Source organism: Scleropages formosus, chromosome 18, assembly GCF_900964775.1.
Source record: "Scleropages formosus chromosome 18, fSclFor1.1, whole genome shotgun sequence".
In the NCBI taxonomy this organism is placed as follows: domain Eukaryota; kingdom Metazoa; phylum Chordata; class Actinopteri; order Osteoglossiformes; family Osteoglossidae; genus Scleropages; species Scleropages formosus.
In genome coordinates, this window is record NC_041823.1 from 22,263,814 (window position 1) to 22,283,474 (window position 19,661).

At 42.8% G+C, this 19,661-nt stretch overlaps 2 protein-coding genes across 6 annotated transcripts in view; one reads left to right on the plus strand and one right to left on the minus strand.

The window, feature by feature from the left end:
• Positions 1-13,690, minus strand: part of aplp1 (amyloid beta (A4) precursor-like protein 1) — a 37,313-nt gene extending 23,623 nt beyond the window's left edge. Inside the window, exon 1 of the mRNA XM_029260104.1 lies at positions 13,401-13,690. Coding sequence (XP_029115937.1) covers positions 13,401-13,466 — 66 coding nt within the window. The 5' untranslated portion in view covers positions 13,467-13,690. The remainder of the gene's footprint in view (positions 1-13,400) is intronic.
• Positions 13,691-14,653: 963 nt separating this feature from the next.
• st14 (ST14 transmembrane serine protease matriptase) overlaps positions 14,654-19,661 on the plus strand; it is a 30,705-nt gene continuing 25,697 nt past the window's right edge. The window contains exons 1-4 of one of the 5 annotated variants that reach the window (XM_018745545.2): positions 14,654-14,941; positions 15,234-15,327; positions 15,463-15,572; positions 15,695-15,780. In XM_018745545.2, the coding sequence (XP_018601061.1) occupies positions 15,751-15,780 (30 nt within the window). In that variant the 5' untranslated portion in view covers positions 14,654-14,941; positions 15,234-15,327; positions 15,463-15,572; positions 15,695-15,750. Of the gene's footprint in view, positions 14,942-15,233; positions 15,328-15,360; positions 15,573-15,694; positions 15,781-19,661 lie in introns of those variants that run through there. The other 4 variants (XM_018745547.2, XM_029260103.1, XM_029260102.1 and 1 more) reach the window with 4 other exon arrangements.

Here is a 19,661-nt window from a genome sequence, read left to right on the forward strand (position 1 = left end):
ATTGTTATTCCTTCCTTAGAATCCGACGCTTTTCTTCACAGGTTATTAGAGATTAAGGGATTGTGTGAAATTGGATTTTTGGAGGATGAAGCTGATTCCAAGCTTTTTTCCTCCTCCCGTTCTTCTCTTCGCCAACAATTGTTTGTGTCGCACAGTACTTTTCAGGTGTTTAGTGGGATTTGGGTCAGATCGCTCATTGGACAATCTGAATATCTGAACATCCATTAAACTAACGCATGTGAAACAATAAAATTGAAAAAAAATCTGGGGCTTAAGCAGACACTTTAAATGTCAGTGTTTTTACTGATTTGGTGGTGGGAGAGACACTAATATATATATCTTACCATGGTTGCTAAAGGCACATCTTACCCCATCTCTCCCCAGGCTTATCTGCTGCCCGTTTTTATGTTTCTGTTTCTTGGAGATATAACATTGACACGAGCTCGAAAGATCCACACACTGTGTCCTCCTCACTCACCTAGCCACATCTGGCCCATCCATGCTGTAGTTCAACCCCTGGTTTGGGTCTCCAGGGCTGCAGGATTGACCTCTAGCACTGTGAAGTACATGCAACAACCCACTCGACAGCACGGACTTTCTGTTTTATGAGCTGTTGGGAAAATTCCACAGCTGGATGGTCAAGGCATCCGTTTTGCTCTGCTGGCTGAAATGTATCAGATGGCAAGAGATCGAGGGGCATTTAGCGCGGTCGGCAGCGTCTTTCATGATTTGCTTGTTGTCTCAGAGGCTCAGCCCGCAACATGAATGGAACACAGAAAGATGCATCATAATGCCACCTACAGGACACCCCTCCACACTCTGCCTCCCGGCTGCCCCCAGATGGGAGCGTGCAAGACAGATGAGTCAGGTATGCAAATTCATAGAGCGGAGAGGGATGGGATGAGGTGGGGGGGGGGGACAGGCGGTGGAAAGGGTGGGGCAGAGGGCCAGTCTCCTGAGAGCTGAGATGTGATGGATGAGCAGCTGCTGTTCTGCTGCTCTTGGGCAGGAAAAGGACAGCAGGGCAGAGCCAGGAGGTTGTCTGACAGGTCCGGGATAAAGACCGCACCTCTGTCCCATCCTTCCTTATGCTTTCGCAGTTAAGAATGAAACAGCATAGAGCAGGTCCTTGGAGGCACTGCCTTCCAACCTGATTGATGCTGGGACCTAAAACGTGAACATTGTTTACACAGCATACTCTTTATTATGGAAAGGGCTGTTACTGTTATTCAACAGCAAGGCAGGGAAGAGTCAGTATCTCTACATGTCACGTCTGGACTTTTGGGGGTATTTGTCCTTATGAGCTAGATGAAAATGTTGACAAGGAATTGAACCAAACAGAAAATGTAGTGACAAACTGTACAACAGAATTCCTGGTGGTATCTTCAGATTTTTGTTTCAGATTACATCCTACTTGCTGACACCCCCACAACTCCAAACACACATACAAATGAAAGTATGTGCATGTGCATGTTCCACCCCTCCCATCTTGCTCCCTTCTTCCCTTTCACTCTTAGCATCACTAGGCCACTGAGGCTGGTTGCTGTGGAAACACCTCCCACCGGAGCACGGCTACCTTCCCTGTTACCGTAGCAACCTACTCCCTGCAGAATTTCAAGTGCGCCACTCTCTCTCTCTCCTCTCCCTCACCCTCCCTCTCTTCTAGTGCTTCCATTAATTGAGTCACTATACATTTCTTTCAGGGATCTGCTCCCATTCAAGAACTTGACTTGTATGAACATTCTCACCAATTTTGATTACTTTGTTCATGCACAAACCAGTAGACCAGAACCGCGGCATAAAAATCAACACGCCTTTTGATTATTAATTGAAAGTCAGTCATTCTTATTTGTCACGACGGCAGGCTATTTACAAAAGAAAAAAAAAAAAAGATTTAGAACAGAATCACCGCAGTCACAAATTCAGTCGGAACGCAGCAGGTTCATAAGCGAGACGCCACTGGTTTACACATTGTCACCTGAGCTTGTGTTTTGCAGGATTGGCTCCAGATCCCCAAAAACCCAGTACTGAAAGCACGTGCTGAACACGGATGGGACGTAGCACAATCTTAGCCTTTGTGGAACCATGGGCTGAGACCAATTTACCTTAAGGCTTAAAATGTCCAGCCCTTACATGAATATAACATGGACTAGATGCATCTCCAACTCCCGGGGCAAGCGTACAACCGCTTATTACGATACAGGTAAATTAGATTTCTAATTTTTTCATTCCAGCTGCTGTTTGAATGAGACCTCTTACAACATAAACAAAGCAATGGTCCAAATCTTGCCACAGCCCCCCCGTCACCCACCCCACCCCCACTTAATCTTGAGTGTGAAAATGGGGTCAAGGGCTGAAGCTTTTGTAGCAATGCGTAGAACAAAATGTACAGATGAGTCATTAAAACCTATTATTCTGCTTTATACTCTATTACGCAGATGACATTCCTATAATAATTTTGGATGTCATTCATTTGCAGCATGTTCTATAAAAGTATCATTTAATATCTTTAGGTTGCTTGGCTTCTTATTACTGTAATTATTATTATGCAGACAGACAGTGGGCTTTTTTCAATGAAAATCTACGTGCTTCTACGCAGTCTACTCACAAAGACAAAACCTCTAATTTATTTTTGTCCTTCATGGTGGGATGGGAGGCACGATGTAGCTCATCCTCCCTCAGGTTCTCATGGAAAGTCAACCAGTGGAGCCTGCCATTGGATGATGCACAAGTGTGCCCAAATAAATGATCCTTTCAGCTTCCTTCCATCTCATAAAATGCTGCTATAAAATACAGTAATATATATCAAATACCTATTTGTCCCCATTGAACATAACCAACTGGGGGAGTGGTGGCACAGTGGGTATGACCAGGTCCTGCTCTCTGTCGGGTCTGGGGTTCGGGTTCTGTTTGGGGTGCCTTGTGACGGACTGGCATCCCGTCCTGGGTGTGTCCCCTCCCCCTCCAGCCTTACGCCCTGTGTTGCCAGGTTAGGCTCTGGTTTGTCGCGACCCCGCTGGGGACGAGTGGTTTCAGTCAATGTATGTGTGTGAACATGACCAAGACAATTGCTGCAGTATGACGGCGTTAGGTCAACTTAAATTTAAAAAAAAAAAAAAAAAATTAATTCCTCACTAGTAAACAACGAAAAGTTCCACTGGTGTGGACGATCCCTGTTCCTTATTAAAACTGCAGTTCTAAGCAGCCTGAAGTTCCCCGTAGTCTCGCTTCTTGACTTTGTTTGAAATACTCATGTAAACAGGAAAACAAAGGCGATGGGGAAAAACTAAATGGATACTGAGAAAGAACTGCTGGGGCAGCAGGAACTTTATTTTGAGAGAGAGTAAGACCATGACAGTGGTGGGTGAGACTAAAACTGGAGCAGGTCATTTTCGATGAGGAGTGTAACAACAGGATTCAAAACTCCAGTAGAAAGACCCCAACAGCAGAAACTGGGAGTGCAATAAGAGCCGGACGGATGGCAGTGTTCGATAAATCAGGATTCCAGAAGACTTTTGTGACTTTAGATTTGGCATAAGTGGAATTGCAAGAGGCAACACGCTGCAATAGGGGAAACTGATACTGTAAAAGCACAGAACCTCATTGAGCATCAGACCTCAAAGAAGACTTAGCTGGATGGGACTGACGATTCAGAGTGCTGGATGTGAAGAGGGAAGGAGGCACTTGGGGAAGGAATAATAACTCATAATAAAAGCTCTAACCTTGTGGGCCAAAAGCTGAGATGGTGCAGGAAGAATTGAGGAAATGCGAGAGCTGCTTCAAAAAAAAAAAAAAAAAAAAGAGGGTCCAAACATTTCTAAAGCCCTCGAAAATGGAAAGCTCCGCTACAATGAACCGTCCATTTTTAATACCTGAGAAAAGGATAGCTTCGCTCATCCAAGCCTCGCCACTTTGTGGAAGATGGCTGCGCCAAAGTGCTTTTAGTGTCATTCCTGCTCCCGCCGCCAGAACGGAGCTCTCAATCTCCACCACTTTTGCATAGATCACTGGTTGTTTATATTAGCATCATGCATTATCATCTATCCAGCAAGCAGATGTAACCTTGCTGACCTTGCTTGTATCAGCTCCAGACTGCTAATGAAGTCACGCCGATAGAAATCCAAAATTCAACAACATCTGAACCAGCCATCAAGGGTCAGAAGCTGACTGATCTTTGCCCCTACCAGCTTTGCCACCCATGAACAGGCATAAATGACAGATGAAGTCTCAAGCTTTTAAGCCTCAGCGGCCAACACCTTCTGGCTTCTCAAATTTCTCTTTTTGCCACTTGCTCGGTCTGAGAAAGGACATCTCTGCAATTGCAAAAGAGACGCGTTATCAAAGCAACACAGATAATTCTGCGGGCCACCGTTGCAGAATCTGCTCCCAGCTCTTGCTGGAGTGGCTGAATGACAATTAGGTCTCTTTCCACTCATTTCTTCCTTTTCCAAGAAATGATAAAAACAGAAAATCTTTTTTCTCCCTGCTTCAGGCCTTATGTTCTGGGTCGGAGAAGCATGGAGAACTCATCCATTCCACTGTTAGTCAGAGCCCCACGTACAGCCATTCCCTCTCACAGCGACACCTCGCTGTAAATGCAACGTCATCACCATAGCATGACAACAGCATATTATCCACCACTTATTCAACTGATCTTTAAGAAGACCACAATGTAGTATTTCAGGATTTGTAGGCAGAACATTCATGATATAAGATGAGGAAATAAATAAAATGCTCAAATACATAACTGCGTACGCGGACAAAGGCAGAATACAATGGCAATGCCTGCATATAAAGAAATATCATTTCTGGTTATTTTACACTAAATGCTTTTCTACACCCGCACAGCAGGTAAAAAGCTGCTAAAGACATAAATTTGAGGGATGCAGTTACATATCTCAGGAGAGGCTCTGCTGTAGTTTGCTGGAGCAGTCTGCAGTACTTAATCTGCATTGCTAGGACACAACATCCTGACTTTATATACATGGATAAACCAATAAATGATTTCAGGGAAAAAAAAACAAAAAAAAAAAAAAAAAAAAAAAAAAAAAACTATGCACCAAAATAAGGGCTCATGATAATACCTGAACATTGTTTTTAGAATTTCTTAGGTTTATGTTAAGTGACATCTAACTGTCAGGCCCCAGGAAGTAACCGAATCCACAATGACAGTGCAAGATTTTATCCAGAGTTCCTACATTAGTCTGAGAGCCCAAAACCATCCTCGTGAATAAAAGATGTATCACAGCAAAATGGTACATTTTGCCAGCGGCGCATGCACATGGCGGCTCACAAATGCATTTGAAACCATTAGCGAAACCTGATTATCTCTCAGCTCTGAAATTAATTAAACAAGGGCACAGTGGCATCGTGTTCTAACAGAGCTGTTGCCCTGCAGACAGGAATGTTCATGGGGGGTTCATCCAATGCTGTTAGGTCAAAACCTTCATGCCAAAAATACCACCAAATCATTTGTTCAAGTGTTCATTTTACTGATAGCCAGTATTTATCCCTTTGCTCCATTGTTCATTTTTCATCACTAATGCTAACCCCCACTTGATGGATATCGACGGATAAACGTCTTCGCTTGTACTGAACAAAATGTTTTGAAAAAGCAGGTATTTCTTCCTAAACGCAGACTTTTTCCTCGACAGTCTTCAAATTGACCTCTAACCCTTTTTTGAGAAACAGCCCTATCCAATAAAATATAGCCATGTTGTTTGTGCTTCTCATTATTTTCCATGTTAACAGCTTGTGTGAAATAGAAAAATGGCTTTTAAGTGAAGGCTGCTTTGACCCAAGCAGAATATTTTCTGCATCATCATGTATCAAAGTCCCTCTTTGAACAGTCAGTGAGACAGAGTACACAATGAAACAGGTAGAAAACTGAACTGAACAAAAACAAACTCTGACCTTATAATTAAATGTTGAGGAGTCTAATAAATTATATTCATTTCTTGCATAAAAACAAACACTAGACTTTTTTTCTGGCATCTGGGTAAAAAATACATTCACTTTTACTGTTTCCAAGAGCATGTTCGAATATATGCAGAATATGGTGCTAGTTTTAAATGCTACACATACAGTATAAATATGTAATAACCTTCACTATAAAACTGTCAGTTCATAAATATGTCTTCATGACAACAGTGAAGGGTATATTATAGATTGCTACACTGAATGAAAAACAAATAGATCCATTCATGCAGTGTCAGATAACAGTAACAATAATGGGTTGTAGGACTGAAGAACATTCACGTGTCATCAGTGATCAAGATTGGACTTTTGGACACTGAAAGATCTGAACCGCAAATGCCGATGAGGCACGCACACACACACACAACCGATGGTCCTGAGCGGGGTCGCGGCAAACCTAAGCTTAACCCAGCAACACAGGGTGTGGGGCTGGAGGGGGAGGGGACACACCCTGGACGGGACGCCAGTCCACTGCAAGGCACCCCAAGCAGGACTCGAATCCCAGACACGCCACACAGTAGGACCCGGCCAAACCCGCTGCACCACCGCACCCCCCTTGAATGCAAATAACATTAAATTAAATACATTAAGCACAAGCAGCCCTGACCCCCCCACCCAGAATAAGCTGAACCATCAGAATAACGTAATTAAACAGGAGCTGAAACTGAAGCGAACAATGCAACAGCAGCACACTAACAGCTAAATGTCAAAGTGGAACATCAGTTAAAGAGTTTTCTCGAATTACTAGGAGCCACCCGAAGAAGTCAAGCTTTGAAATGAATTGCTCTGAAAGAAACTCATTATTGCTGCACACATCACACCTACTTCAACTTGATGTTTTATTTTTTGTGGGGAGGAATAAAAAAAATAAAAAAGACGGTGTACAAGACCTTGAGTTGGCCTTGAATTCCTAAACATTTCCAAAACAATGCAGTCCTTGTGTATCTGTCACAACTGGTACCAGAATAATAAGGGAACTGCTTTCAGCTTCAGAATTTAACTATTTAAACTGACCTTTTTTAATGGGTACCCAGGCTTTGTTTTGGAAAAACATGATTACTAATAAGAACTGCAAAAATAATACAAGGTATAGTTACCAACTTGTACACACGTTTCATGCCTTATACAAAAAAACAGAAATTATTAGTGTTCTGCATTTAGATTCCATGCAAAGCTAAATTACTGTTTAAGAGACAGCATTTCTACCCTCTAACTGGCAGGGGAAAAAAAAATAAACCACCTCCAGCAAGTACATCTCTGAAAATCACAGTGCACTTCTGCTGTGTGCAGTCAGATAAAATGTTAGGCAGAATTAGGTCTGTGGCCTAGCACAGTCAAAATATCATGAGAATAGCTCCTATGGTATTAAATTAAAGAAAAGCTTGAATTATGACTAAAAAAAATTATGGTGGTGATCTTTTGTTACAGGTACAATGGAAGAAAAAGACGAGTAAACATGCTGGATTCGTTCTGCATCAGTATTTAAGCCACTTCTTTGTAATCCCGACAGTAAACATGAATGTCTGATCATCCTCACACAACACACTGGGCTCCTCAGAATAACATTAATCCCCACATGGCACTTAAAGGCGTGGAATTTCTTGACATCAACATCTTTTCTTTTTAATATAAAGATTACAAATTTCTCAACAGCAAAACCCACTTTAAATCTCATACAGTATGCCTGAATATTTGCCATGTGAGGAGGATATTACATTACAACAATGTGTCAACCTCTTACTTGGGTGATTGAATATATTATATAATTTCTCAATTGACTAATTGAGAAGAGCCCCTTCAGAGTAAAGCACATAAAGCTGTATTATACATTTGTCCCTAATTCTGCAGAATAAAAATTTAATTTTACTGCCAGTCAGAGAAGCATGAACAAGTAAAGTTCTTAGTACAATCAAAGATGCTTTGCTAAGCCAATAATTACCATCAAAAGGGGAAAAAAAAAAAAAAAAAATTCCACTCGTGGTGAGGGGGGTGAAACTGTTGTATGAATTATGAGTTCTCCCCTTCAAGTCATGACAGAGGCTACAGAAAATGAGCACTATGCCAAAAGCCAGACTGATGCCACCACTAATGGACAGGAGCTATGACAGGCTGCCGACCACGGCAAGGTTTCACATATCACTAGCCTAGCCAATATGGGCGATGTGCTGCAGTGGCAATAATCAATGGCACGCTTTGAAATGCCACACAGAGGCCACTTGGGGGTGGGGGGGGGAAGTGGTGCACTTCCAGAGGTTGCCTTCATGCATCCATCTACTCAGCTCTGCGGCAGTGTTGGAACCCCTAGTGCTAAACTGCAGTCATTGCTTACATGCAAACTCTTCCAAAAATCAAGTGGGGAAAGAGAGATGGTGAAGAAGGGAGGAGAGAAAAAAAAAAAAAAAAAAAAAAAAACCACACACACAACCATTCCCTTCATACCATCTCCATGTACCATCTTGAAATGTGCAGTGAGGTAACATTCAGGTTTGTAGGTAGATATTAACAGACAGGAAAGCCTAAGGTGGATCTGATTTGAAAGAAAATGCTAATGATCTCTCGGACATTGAGCTGACGCTTGTAGATTTACTGATTGCTCAAGCAGGAGTGCTCGTTCATTAATTTGTCCGATGTCAACAGCCACTGAACCAAGCGCACCCTCTGACAGAAAGCCGATGGATTAAAATTCGCCTCCTGCACTACTCATGGCTTGCTATAGAATAACATACATGCAAATACATGTAGACTAGAATTAGGAAGTATGATGAAAACTGCAACAATTTCACTGAGAATCCAATCACTCACTCACTCACTCACACACACACACACACACACACACACACATTTTCAGAACCGCTTGTCCCATACAGGGTCACGGGGAACCGGAGCCTACCCGGTAACACAGGGCATAAGGCCGGAGGGGGAGGGGACACACCCAGGATGGGACGCCAGTCCACCGCAAGGCACCCCAAGCGGGACTCGAACCCCAGACCCACCAGACAGCAGGACTGTGGTCCAACCCACTGTGCCACCGCACCCCCTCTAGAATCCAATCATTTCATTAAAAAAAAACTGGACACCCCTCGACTTACGCAAATAGACCGTTTTTCAACCCCTTACGCAAGTCAAAATTTACGTATGTTGGATTCCCCCTCCTCCCCCACCATTCAACATAATAACATGAATAATTTTTCAATCTCGGTTATTCACCTTGACGTTTATTGGTTATTGTTGTTTTCAAGCTAGCCGTTCCTTTCACGTGCTCCTTTATACCTGCAGCATCCTTCACTATCGTATTCACAGTCGATACAGCTAAACCTGGTTCCCGTGCTATAGATGATAATCTTTGTCCACCTTCATACTTCCTTATTATTTTCAATTTCATCTGCAAATCGGTTGCTGTACACTTGCGACACGGTTCTCATTTTCCTTTAGCAGACGCTTTTCTTCAGAGCGACGTACATCTCATAGAAAATACAATGTGTGCATTACATTAGCAGGAAGAGAGACACTGATGCAAACGCATCATTCTTAAGTGGTTTGTTACTTTCCACCATATGAATCAATGCACATTAAACGAATAGCTGCGTAAAACTTTATCTGAATATCGATGAATCCTTCCCAGGAATTTTCTTTATATATATATATATATATATATATATATAAAAAATATGAACATTTACATTACAGGAGTAGTTGCGTGAAGGTTTATCAATTGTTTAACAGGCACAATCTCAAAGTTAGAGCGCATGAACATTTACACGTTACATGAATTTAGTAGATCATGGTCGAAGCGAGTCCAGAAGAGGTGAATTTTAAGACCCTTTTTAAATGTGGACAGAGATTCAACAGTAAGTGAATCCTTCAAGTGCACGTTTACCACCAGGCATTTTAAATAATAAAATGGGTTAAAAATTATGCAAAAAAAGCACTAAACTAACGACAGGAGATGCATAAGCATTACCCGTAAATGAAGTGTATGCCGGGAATTTTTTACGTGAATCCGGATTTAAGTAGGTCGAATTTACGTAAGTAGAGGGGTGTCTGTACCCGATATTTTAATTTCTCACACTAAATGAATTCAGGTGCGAGTTTCCCACTAATGTGCACTTCAGCCTTACAATGAGAACGCTGATGTAGAAGGTCCTACTTTTTATGTCCTGTAGGTTCAGGCTCCCAATTTTCAGTCGGGCACCACAGACCGACCCCATGATCAGGTGGTAAGCCCCGTTGGACTGCATGGACTCCACCACATCTCCTTCTCAGCATGGCCACTTCATCACCCTTTACTTAATGACTTATTGCTGCTCTGACTCATCAGAAGTGTGGAAAGCCATCTGCTTGGCATAGTGATGGTGGGTAACATGTCTGAAGTGACTGTGGTCAGGATTCCCTTCTCCTTGTGACATTTGCTGAGGTCAAACTATGGCAGTGTGCTTTGGGATGTTTTGGATTTGTGCGTCAATCAAATCACTTAAGAAATGCAAATCACATGACTGCACATCTGTCTGACTCTTACTGTCAACGAGCATATGAATAACGCCTGATGCACAGAAACCATTAGGGGGACCTTAAAACACCCCATTTCTCTAAGAACTATGTGGCTACAACACCAAGGAGGAACCTGTGGGTCTTTGAGGCAGTGACAGCAGCCGAGCGATGACCCATCCTCTAGCTGATGCTGAGACTGAGTCACTGCACCATTTCCTCAGCAGAATTTCAAACCCTCTTTATACTGCTGAAGTCCATAGCTTGGGTCAAAGCCACAATGAGGAGTCTTGGCCAGCAGAAGCCACCAGTGACGCAGCAGCATAGCTGGGGTGGAACAAGGCGAGCCGACCCCTTAGCTGAGTGCCCGAAGCTGTAAGCCCCTTCTGATATATGATGAAAGGGAGAGAAAGAGTGTGACATTTTCTTCTTTGTTCATCGTGTCAAACTTAGGGAAAAATCAGCGGCATCAGAGCCTTCATGAGAAGTTCTTAAATTGGTTCTCCGCAGCCAAAGTTCTTACCATTCTGCCAACAGCCAGAAATGTGAAACATTATACAAGGTCCTCATGTATAATCAGTTGACTATAACTGCTAAGGAAGGGAGAATGAAGGAACTGGTTACCAGCAAAGGCACATCTTTCTGGCAAATAAAAGGCGGAAACTTTGTTATGCGGAACTGAAGAGCAAACGTTTAGGCTACCCGAGGCCATGGGAAAGGAAATCCAGGGAACCCCCAACCAAGGATGGCTCCTACGGTTTAAAATTAGACTTTGACTCAACTGACACGTACAAGTTATGACCACTACAACTGAATACAATTCATCATCCTTCTGGGGATGTTGATCAGTGCATCTCAACAGGAGGTACACAGCTCCGCCAGTCACATTTGCTCTACTGTTCATTGCTGTATGTGACTCACTGTGTGACAAACAGCTACTGGGTAATGATGGTGTTTATAATGAGCCTATGATTACTGGCCATGCAAAAGAAAAAAAAAGGAAAAATGCTTGGAGCACGACATCAGTTACAACACCACAAAGGCTTTCTGCAAAGTACTCAGATAAGACGAGACCGTATGAGCAATTTGTTTGGATTACCTTATAAAAAAACGTGACCACGAAGTGGAAGTCAGACAATGGTTTATAATTATAATGCTTCCGTCACTGACGGTGCCTGTGGGAAGGTTGACTGACTCAGAGTCCAGTCGTGATCGATTGCACCTCTCCCCTCACAGTCATGTCGTGATCGATTGCCCCTCTCCCCTCACAGCAGATGTAGTCCAGCAAGTGATAGGTCCCCACATTAAATCTTAGGTCATGCTGAGCTTAATTTGGAGAGGTGATCTGGGTTTAATTCTACAGGAGTGGCAACTGATTACTGACAGCAGAATGCAGAACAGCTGTGCATCAAACAAGCAGCAGTTATTTTTTCTCCCACCAGCTAAATAACGACTTTTGAAAAACTACTACTTTTAAAATTTTGAGGTCATAGCCCATTCCCAACAAAAGTTACGCACCGTAGGATCGCAAAGGTAAATGTGAGACGTGAAGGAGGTTCCACCGGATTATACAGGTACAGGATAAAGCAATCCCGCACATTCTTGTCACTGGCCACAGGATCAGGAATCAAGCCCCTTTGAGTGCCCCACTTCCTTGGAACTAGTATGAGCATAGTCTTACCTTGATTATTTAAACATGGTTAATTCTAAACAAATGAACCATCTGCAGTTTCTTGCACAGGGACAACTACAGAGAAAACCTTTCCTCTACAGAAAAACTGGGCTCCAACATGACCAAACCCATGACTTTAGCTGTAATGGTCAATTATACAGCAGCCCATTCTCTGATCCATCTATCTCGCCCATAGACACATGCACAGCACGGCTACTCCTGATCATCAATAACTGCTGCATGTCTGATCTCCTCAGGCCTGGTAGAATGTCCACCTGACATGTGCTGCAGTGTTTCTGTATGAGCACATAGGCCCTAGGTCTCTCTTACTGTCACTGTGGAATCTACCATCTGACCAAGATTTTAATGAACCTTCAACCTCGGAGAGGATCACTGAATACTGAGGATTCTTAGTCCACTTTATCAATATAGTTTTTTCTTAATAGAACTAAAAATGCACATATGAGAAAATAATTTCAGTGACTGCCAAAAAAACACTACGCGAGAATGATGACACTCGACGATGTACGACGGCTGTCCGTCACTATCGGCGCTCGTTACGCAACACCGAGCGTCGGCACCAGCGCCGGCTGACGCGCGCGCGCCGTAAACAAACGTTCAATCGCTCGACCAGGTATTTATGCGCATGCTCCGACGCGCACGAGCCGCTGTACAAGAGCCGCTGCGTGCCGCGAGTTTATCGGAATAAAACGAGAATTTCTGTCGAGCGCTGCTGCCCTGCCTTCCAGTTAGCAATGTGAAATCGGCATTGTAAGGGGAGCGCACATCCTGCGGGCTGCAGTAAAGACGCTCGACTAATTCATGAGCTGCCCACTTATCAAAGACACGTCCCAGATGGTGGCCCCCGTCCGCCCCCACCTTCTCGCTTGCGCCAGCAAAAATGGAGAAGAGCGACACTACGGAACATTTTAATTACTTAGAATCGTTAGATCGTTCATCATTTTTTTGTGGCAGCAACCCCGTGCGCGCTCAACTTACACGTCGCCGCGTTTACTTTCATTTTACTACACGCATAACAGTGGAATAAACTAAGAGGAATAAAACGGGAAATAAAATAAATTACATTTTCTTCACTGTGACAGCCGTCATTTCGGAGCGCAAGCAGTAATGCTGCTAAGAAGGATCCGTCCATCACGCGCAAGATTTATTCAGAGACAACCTTCAGATAAGAGTTTATGGTACTTTACAGTAGCTACAATAAGAATGTCCTTTCAGGTACAGATAAATAAGTGTTTTCAGACCTTACCTCGACGTTTTCCCAAAAGGAGTGGGACAATATAGTCATTAATATAGATAACTGAGCATGTCCCATTGTGTCTCCCCTTCCCAAGAAGACAATGGTCTTATTTAAATAGGTGATGCGCCCGCGTCTCTCCCTCTATCTTGTACCAGTCTTGGCTGGCAGTAGCTTCGCTCGCGGCTCCGATCGCAGTCCCGACTATTATGTGGCTTTGCGGTGCGCTGGAAAACCAAGCCCCTTTTTTTCCTCCACGAGCCTCAGCTGTGAGTCCCACAATGGATTTGCTTCACCAAAAGGACGGGCGCGTAGAGGAGAGCGAGCGGCCGCACGAGATTGTGAGAGAGAGCGACACCTACCGGCCGGGGAGGGAAGCGGCGGGGAGGGGCGGTTGGCGGCTGGGAAGACAGGAGGAACGCGCAGTACAGTAACAGTACAGTACCGCCTCAGTTCGGCCCGTTCGTGGAGTGTGCCAGATAAATCGGATTTCACTGGCCAATTAAAAATACTGCTCTGACTCATTTGCTCAAATTCCACACATCATTTTTTTAACTGTAATCAGTGCAGCCAAGAACAGCAGCACCGTGCGTGGACAAACAACAAAAGTCATTTCGCGTGCTGCAATTAATTATGTAATGTTTATCTCTTCGACATATTGAAATGCTTGAACAAAACATGGGGTTAGCTGAGCAAAGCTTCTTTTTAATATTGATTACCTCGTCACTACTTTCACTTTCGCCGGAGTTGTTGAAGGCAGTGAGTGAAGGACTTTTTTATTCGAAGACGGACTTAACCGTGCCATCACAAATGTTGGGGACTTTAAATGTATGGAAAGTATCAGATGTATCATTCTTTAAATAAATGCACATACTTGACGGCGCTGGGTTCATTTGTCGATAAGACCCACGATGAGTCCCGCTGCTCTTGTTTGTGGGAACTGCTGCCACGAGTTCATTTCTGCGCAACTATTGACCAGTGAGTGTCCTCTAGAGGGCGCAATATGCGTTTATTGAGAGTATATACTGTATGTATAAATGCGTAATATGTTGTATGCAATTAAGCTATTTTACATTACTTTAGTTTTTAATACAAATTCAAATATAGTTTTTTCCGTTATTAAAACTCCACACACGATGCCTTCATGAAGAATGAGTTCATGGTTCAGAAAGTAAGTGCTTCACAAAGTAATACTCAGTAGGCAGGCAGCACTGCCACACTGAGTGAGGAAGGGCCTAGAACTGCTCATTTGGAACCCCGTGCTCAAGGGTTTCCTGCAGCTTCCAGTATTTTCGCGGATGTGTCAAGCTGCTTTCATATATGTGTCCATCGATCGAGTCACACTGATTGTGCAGTGCGTCTGAAGTCTGGCTGACTGAAGGGACATGATGGAGGACAGGAGCCACTGGGACCGCACTCACTGTCACCAGCGCTTCAGTCATCATCATGAGCACAACCCTCCTTTCGTGCAGTTCCACGCACTTCCACGCTCCGCACTCCCCTTTCCTGCTTTGTCATCCGCTGCTGGGATTTGCATCATATCCATATAAAAGGTAAACCCTGCTCTGAAACGTGTGACAGACTCTATACTGTCATTTCTAATCTGGCCAGGAAAAGTTGCAGTTATGAATAAAATCATGTTTTCATGAAATGAATGAAATGTGAAGTATTGCGAATGATCCAATTTAGAATCAGATATGAATACATAGCAAATCTCCGTCACGTCAATGGACGGAGGAGGGGGCAGCGACCCGCCACTGCGTATATGTAACCGTTTACAGTGTTTATCATATTTTCGCCCCTTGCAACACGTCAAAAGTTGTGAAACGATTGCTTTTTTTCAAGCCCATGGCGCGCGTCCCGGGCGCGGCTGCTGGGGTCACGTGACGCGGAGTATACGTCACAGAGGGCGTGAACGGCCGGAGAGGTGTCGCCTCAGGTAACTCGCACCTTATGTGTAAACGTACTTTTTTTTCACAACACAATACAGTTTATGGACTTCTCTGCAGCCTGTTCGGCGGTATAATTGGAAATAGTTGTGGTGACTTTTCTTTTGTGGCACTTTGTTTCGCAGCGTGTGAAAAGGGAACCTGTGCAAATTAGTGACCCGGCCGGCCGCTGCACTCGAGTCGCACAGTCGTGAGTGAGTCGGACTCGGAGCTTCGACAACAGACAGACCCCGGCGTGCGTGTTAATTTTGTGTGTGTGTGTGTGTGTGTGTGTGTGTGTGTGTGTGTGTGTGTGTGTGTGTGTGTCAATGTGGATGTCACTGTGCTGCTAAACTTGCCTCCTTCTGCTGTCGAAAGGCTGATCCTCCTGTTGCCTTCTTCTTCTTGTGAAGCTGTAAGGAAATTCCGAAATTATGAGTACAGTGAAGTTTGAACACGGCCGGGTAAGTTTTTATTTACTTATTATTTTCTATTTACTATTTCACATTTTTAGAAGTTTACTATTTGACTTGCTGATAGCGCTTCTCTTGTTCTGTGAAAAATGTGGGAAGTGAATGTAAAAACAACATGGTATGGTATTTCCAGTGAGGAGGCCTGTGCTGTGGGGTAGAAAGGTCTTATGTTTCCAGATTAATAATACTGTAGTAAACTGTAGCAACTTCTTTCAGTACTAATAATTGTAGTATTTTGACAGAAGTCAGTGGTAATATTACTCTGTTAAACTGTCCTTACTGCAGTATAGCACAGTAAACATACAGTACAACAGCAGACTATGGGGGAGGGGGGGGGGTGCAGTGGCGCAGTGGGTTGGTCCGGATCCTGCTCTTCGGTGGGTCTGGGGTTCGAGTCCTGCTCGGGGTGCCTTGCGACGGCCTGGCATCCCGTCCGGGGTGTGTGTCGTCCCCCCCCGGCCCCACACCCTGTGTGCCGGGTTAGGCTCTGGTTCCCCGTGCCCCATATGGGGCGAGCGGTTCGGACGGACGGACAACAGCAGACTAGAGTTTGTGTGGTCCATATAGATTTCTAGTGTTTCTGCTGTAGTACCTGTGCTGTGTAACAAGTTTGGTTCGCCAGATTAACAACACTGTTTTGCCAGTGTTCCGTGTTTTTGGTTTAACGTGGGGGGGGGGGCGGTACGCTGCAGTGGGGGGAGGTGTTTCTGTTACAGCTGATTTTGGATAATTCAGCCTGCCCTGACTTGCCTATATTCTCACTCCAGCTGCAACTCTGTGCTTGTTACAACTGGAAAGCATTATCTGTTGTTTAATATGTGAATATGAGTTAAGACTGAACAAGATAAGATACTGTACTATAGTATTATTTTGAAAAGACAGGACTACTGTCTGTCTGTAGCATTTGTGTTGATTTCAGTCTGTTCTGAGCTATGTTTGGTATCTGTTACTGTAGCATTACTTTTTACTGTAACAAAGCAATATAAAATTTTTGTTTTGTAAAAAAAAAAAGTAATTCTCTTGAAGTAACTTTTCATTTATTGTTACATTATTTCAGACCTCTTGTCAAGAGGCACTGTAACTCTTCATGTATGCTAGGCTATTAAAATACAAGGCCACAGCATCCGTTTTAGGGCACTGTGCTGGTGCGCAGGATGAAACTATCGTAATAACTAAAAGGTGGAGGAATTGATAGTCTGCGAAATACAGCTTGCACATGTACAATTGTGATTGCAATTGAAATCCTTTGTACTGTAATTAAGGATCTTGGTGTTATAGCCGTTTGTTCATTTAGTCAAAAATAACAGCCCAATTTGCTTTGAAATAATTTCACTTTTTACCAGCGAGCCAGAAGCGTTCGTGTTTATTTTTTACATGCATAAATGTAAATGTACATTTATTCATTTATCAGATGGCTTTCTCCAACGCGACTGACGGAAAACAATACAAAAGCACATTACACCAACTGAAGGAGAGGTGTGGATGTAGAAATGTGATTGAGGCCAGAAGACCAGACAGGAGAGAGTTGCAGTAGTCCAGGCGGGTTATCATTGTGATCTGGACACGTAGTTGCGTAGAGTTTGTTGTGAGATAGGGGTGGATCCTGTGGGTGTTATGCAGGTTGTACATACAGGACTGGGTTGTGGCTTCGATATGTTGAGAGGAGGACAGATTTGAATAAATCATTACTCATTAATCATTAATTAGTCTAACCAATGAAGTACGTGAAATAACTGACTTGTCCAGTTTGATATGGATTTTGATTAGATGTAGCATGTTCATCAATTAATTTAAATTACATTGTGTCATCCAAATGACTGTTGCAAAACAATATATTAGTGTTAATCTGAAAGAACTGGAAAATATTTGTTTACAATAGAATAGATATACCATGTACTCTAGTGTGGCTTTAACTGGTAACAAGTCACATGTAATGGATAACCCTTTTAATTTATAAGTGATATTACTGTTAATGTGTCCAGCATTGATTGTAATGTTGTATTCAGTAGAGCGAAACAGATGTGTAGACTAATTTAGTGGATTCTTTCAGAACTGTTCCTTTGGGAGCTTGAAGATGCCAGACTCTTAAGTCTGTCTACCATGCAGGAATTTGAGGTGGAGCTTTTTAAATCTTACCTCTACTGAAGATCACTGTTTAAGGAATGCTGCCATGTTTTCAAAGCCCCAAAGAGATACCTCTGAAGTTTTGTTTTACCATTATGTGAACCTCCTTTTAAATGCCTCCCATCAGTTGTATGCACCTGAGATGTCAATATGTAGAGGATAATATTTTGGTTTTTCAAGCTTCTACCAGGTAAATGTAACAGTGAATTCAACAGGGATAACCATTAACAACTTGAAAAAATGTTTGTCCTCAGCCTGTTCATTTTCAGACTATTTCGTTTGAATTTCTTTTTTTTTTTTTTTTTTTTTTTTGTTTCGTTTGGGTTTAATGAAGGAACTTCAACATTGAAATCGCAAGTCAGCAACACTTTCAATTCAGGTCAGTTAATTTTTGTGTGGTGTCCACCACAGTATGTTGAGTATTTTATTCAAGACAGTATAAAAGTACTGAAATATACTCAATAGGTAAGCTGGCATTACTAATAACAATGGAAAAAAAATATATAGTGAAGAAGAGGAAACAAAAGCTGTTAAAGGAAGAAAAAACCTTTGAGGGGTCCAAGACATCTGGCTTACTACTGCTCCTGGTCATGCTAACTGCACAAGTTGGGAAGTTAAGCTGGATTTGTGCAACACTTCCTCATGCCTTCACTGAGGTATTGTTCGAAAGCAGGACTTTGTTTTTACTTGCTAACAGAGTCTGCCTTTGGGCCTGTCCTAACTTCTAGGAAATGCTCAGAACGAATGATGTCGCAGAACTGTAAGGGTGGGGCACATGCCTAGCCTGCAACACTCTAGTGTGCTTGAAAATGTCTTGGACTAGTGTTCCTTGGGTCCAAATAGAACGTGAGCCATTGTGTTCTAAATAATACATTGGATTTGCAGAAACATTTGATGTAATGGTTATTTAAAGAACAGCTCTCCTTCTTTGCTTTTTATATTTACTGCAGTGGGTAACAGTTTCCTTTGTAAAGGATCTGTTATTTTAATGAAGATGCAGACTGCAAGCACAGTGCAACTGTTGCACATTGTCTTTGCAGACCAAACATACAACTACAGCACGGTGGCACAGCGAGTAGCGCTGCTGTCTCACAGCGCCTGGGTGGTGTGAGAGGATGTGGGCAAAGTGTTTCACACATTTAATTGCTTAAGCTGAATATGGAAAGGACTGATTTTAGAAATCAACATCCCAGGGCCACGCTGTTGCATTCATATGTAATACAAATCATCATCTCAGTTATTTTGTTTGATGCTTTTACTTAGCTTGTTTTAAGTAACTTGCTCAAGGTTACTACACCAGTCACAGAAAATGAAACGGCAACCCTCAGGTTAGAAGTTGAAACACCTACTTTACCTGGTTAGATATGTTTGGGTAGTATTTTGCTCCCTCCATCACATTAGCAGTTGTTTTAATTAGTTTGTTGCATCATTTTTTATTCCTCAAAGTTGAAATGGAGTGGGGGCATTGTTAGGGGAAAAAAGCTAAGGATGAAAATGAATCTTGTTCGTCAGAAATGTTATTTGAAGTAGTTCAAGGAAGTGTTGATGCTCCTGGCATGTAGAATTCTGTGGTTTTTAATAACCCCATGATTCATTCTTAATATTTTGACATTAATAACGTAGAAATTCTTGTGATGACACAGATTCAGGGAACTGCTTTGCTTCAGCACCACTTAGATATTTTCAAATGAGCTAATGTCATCTTTTTTGAAAATAACCAGTGCCATTACTCTCAGTGAGTAAGTAAC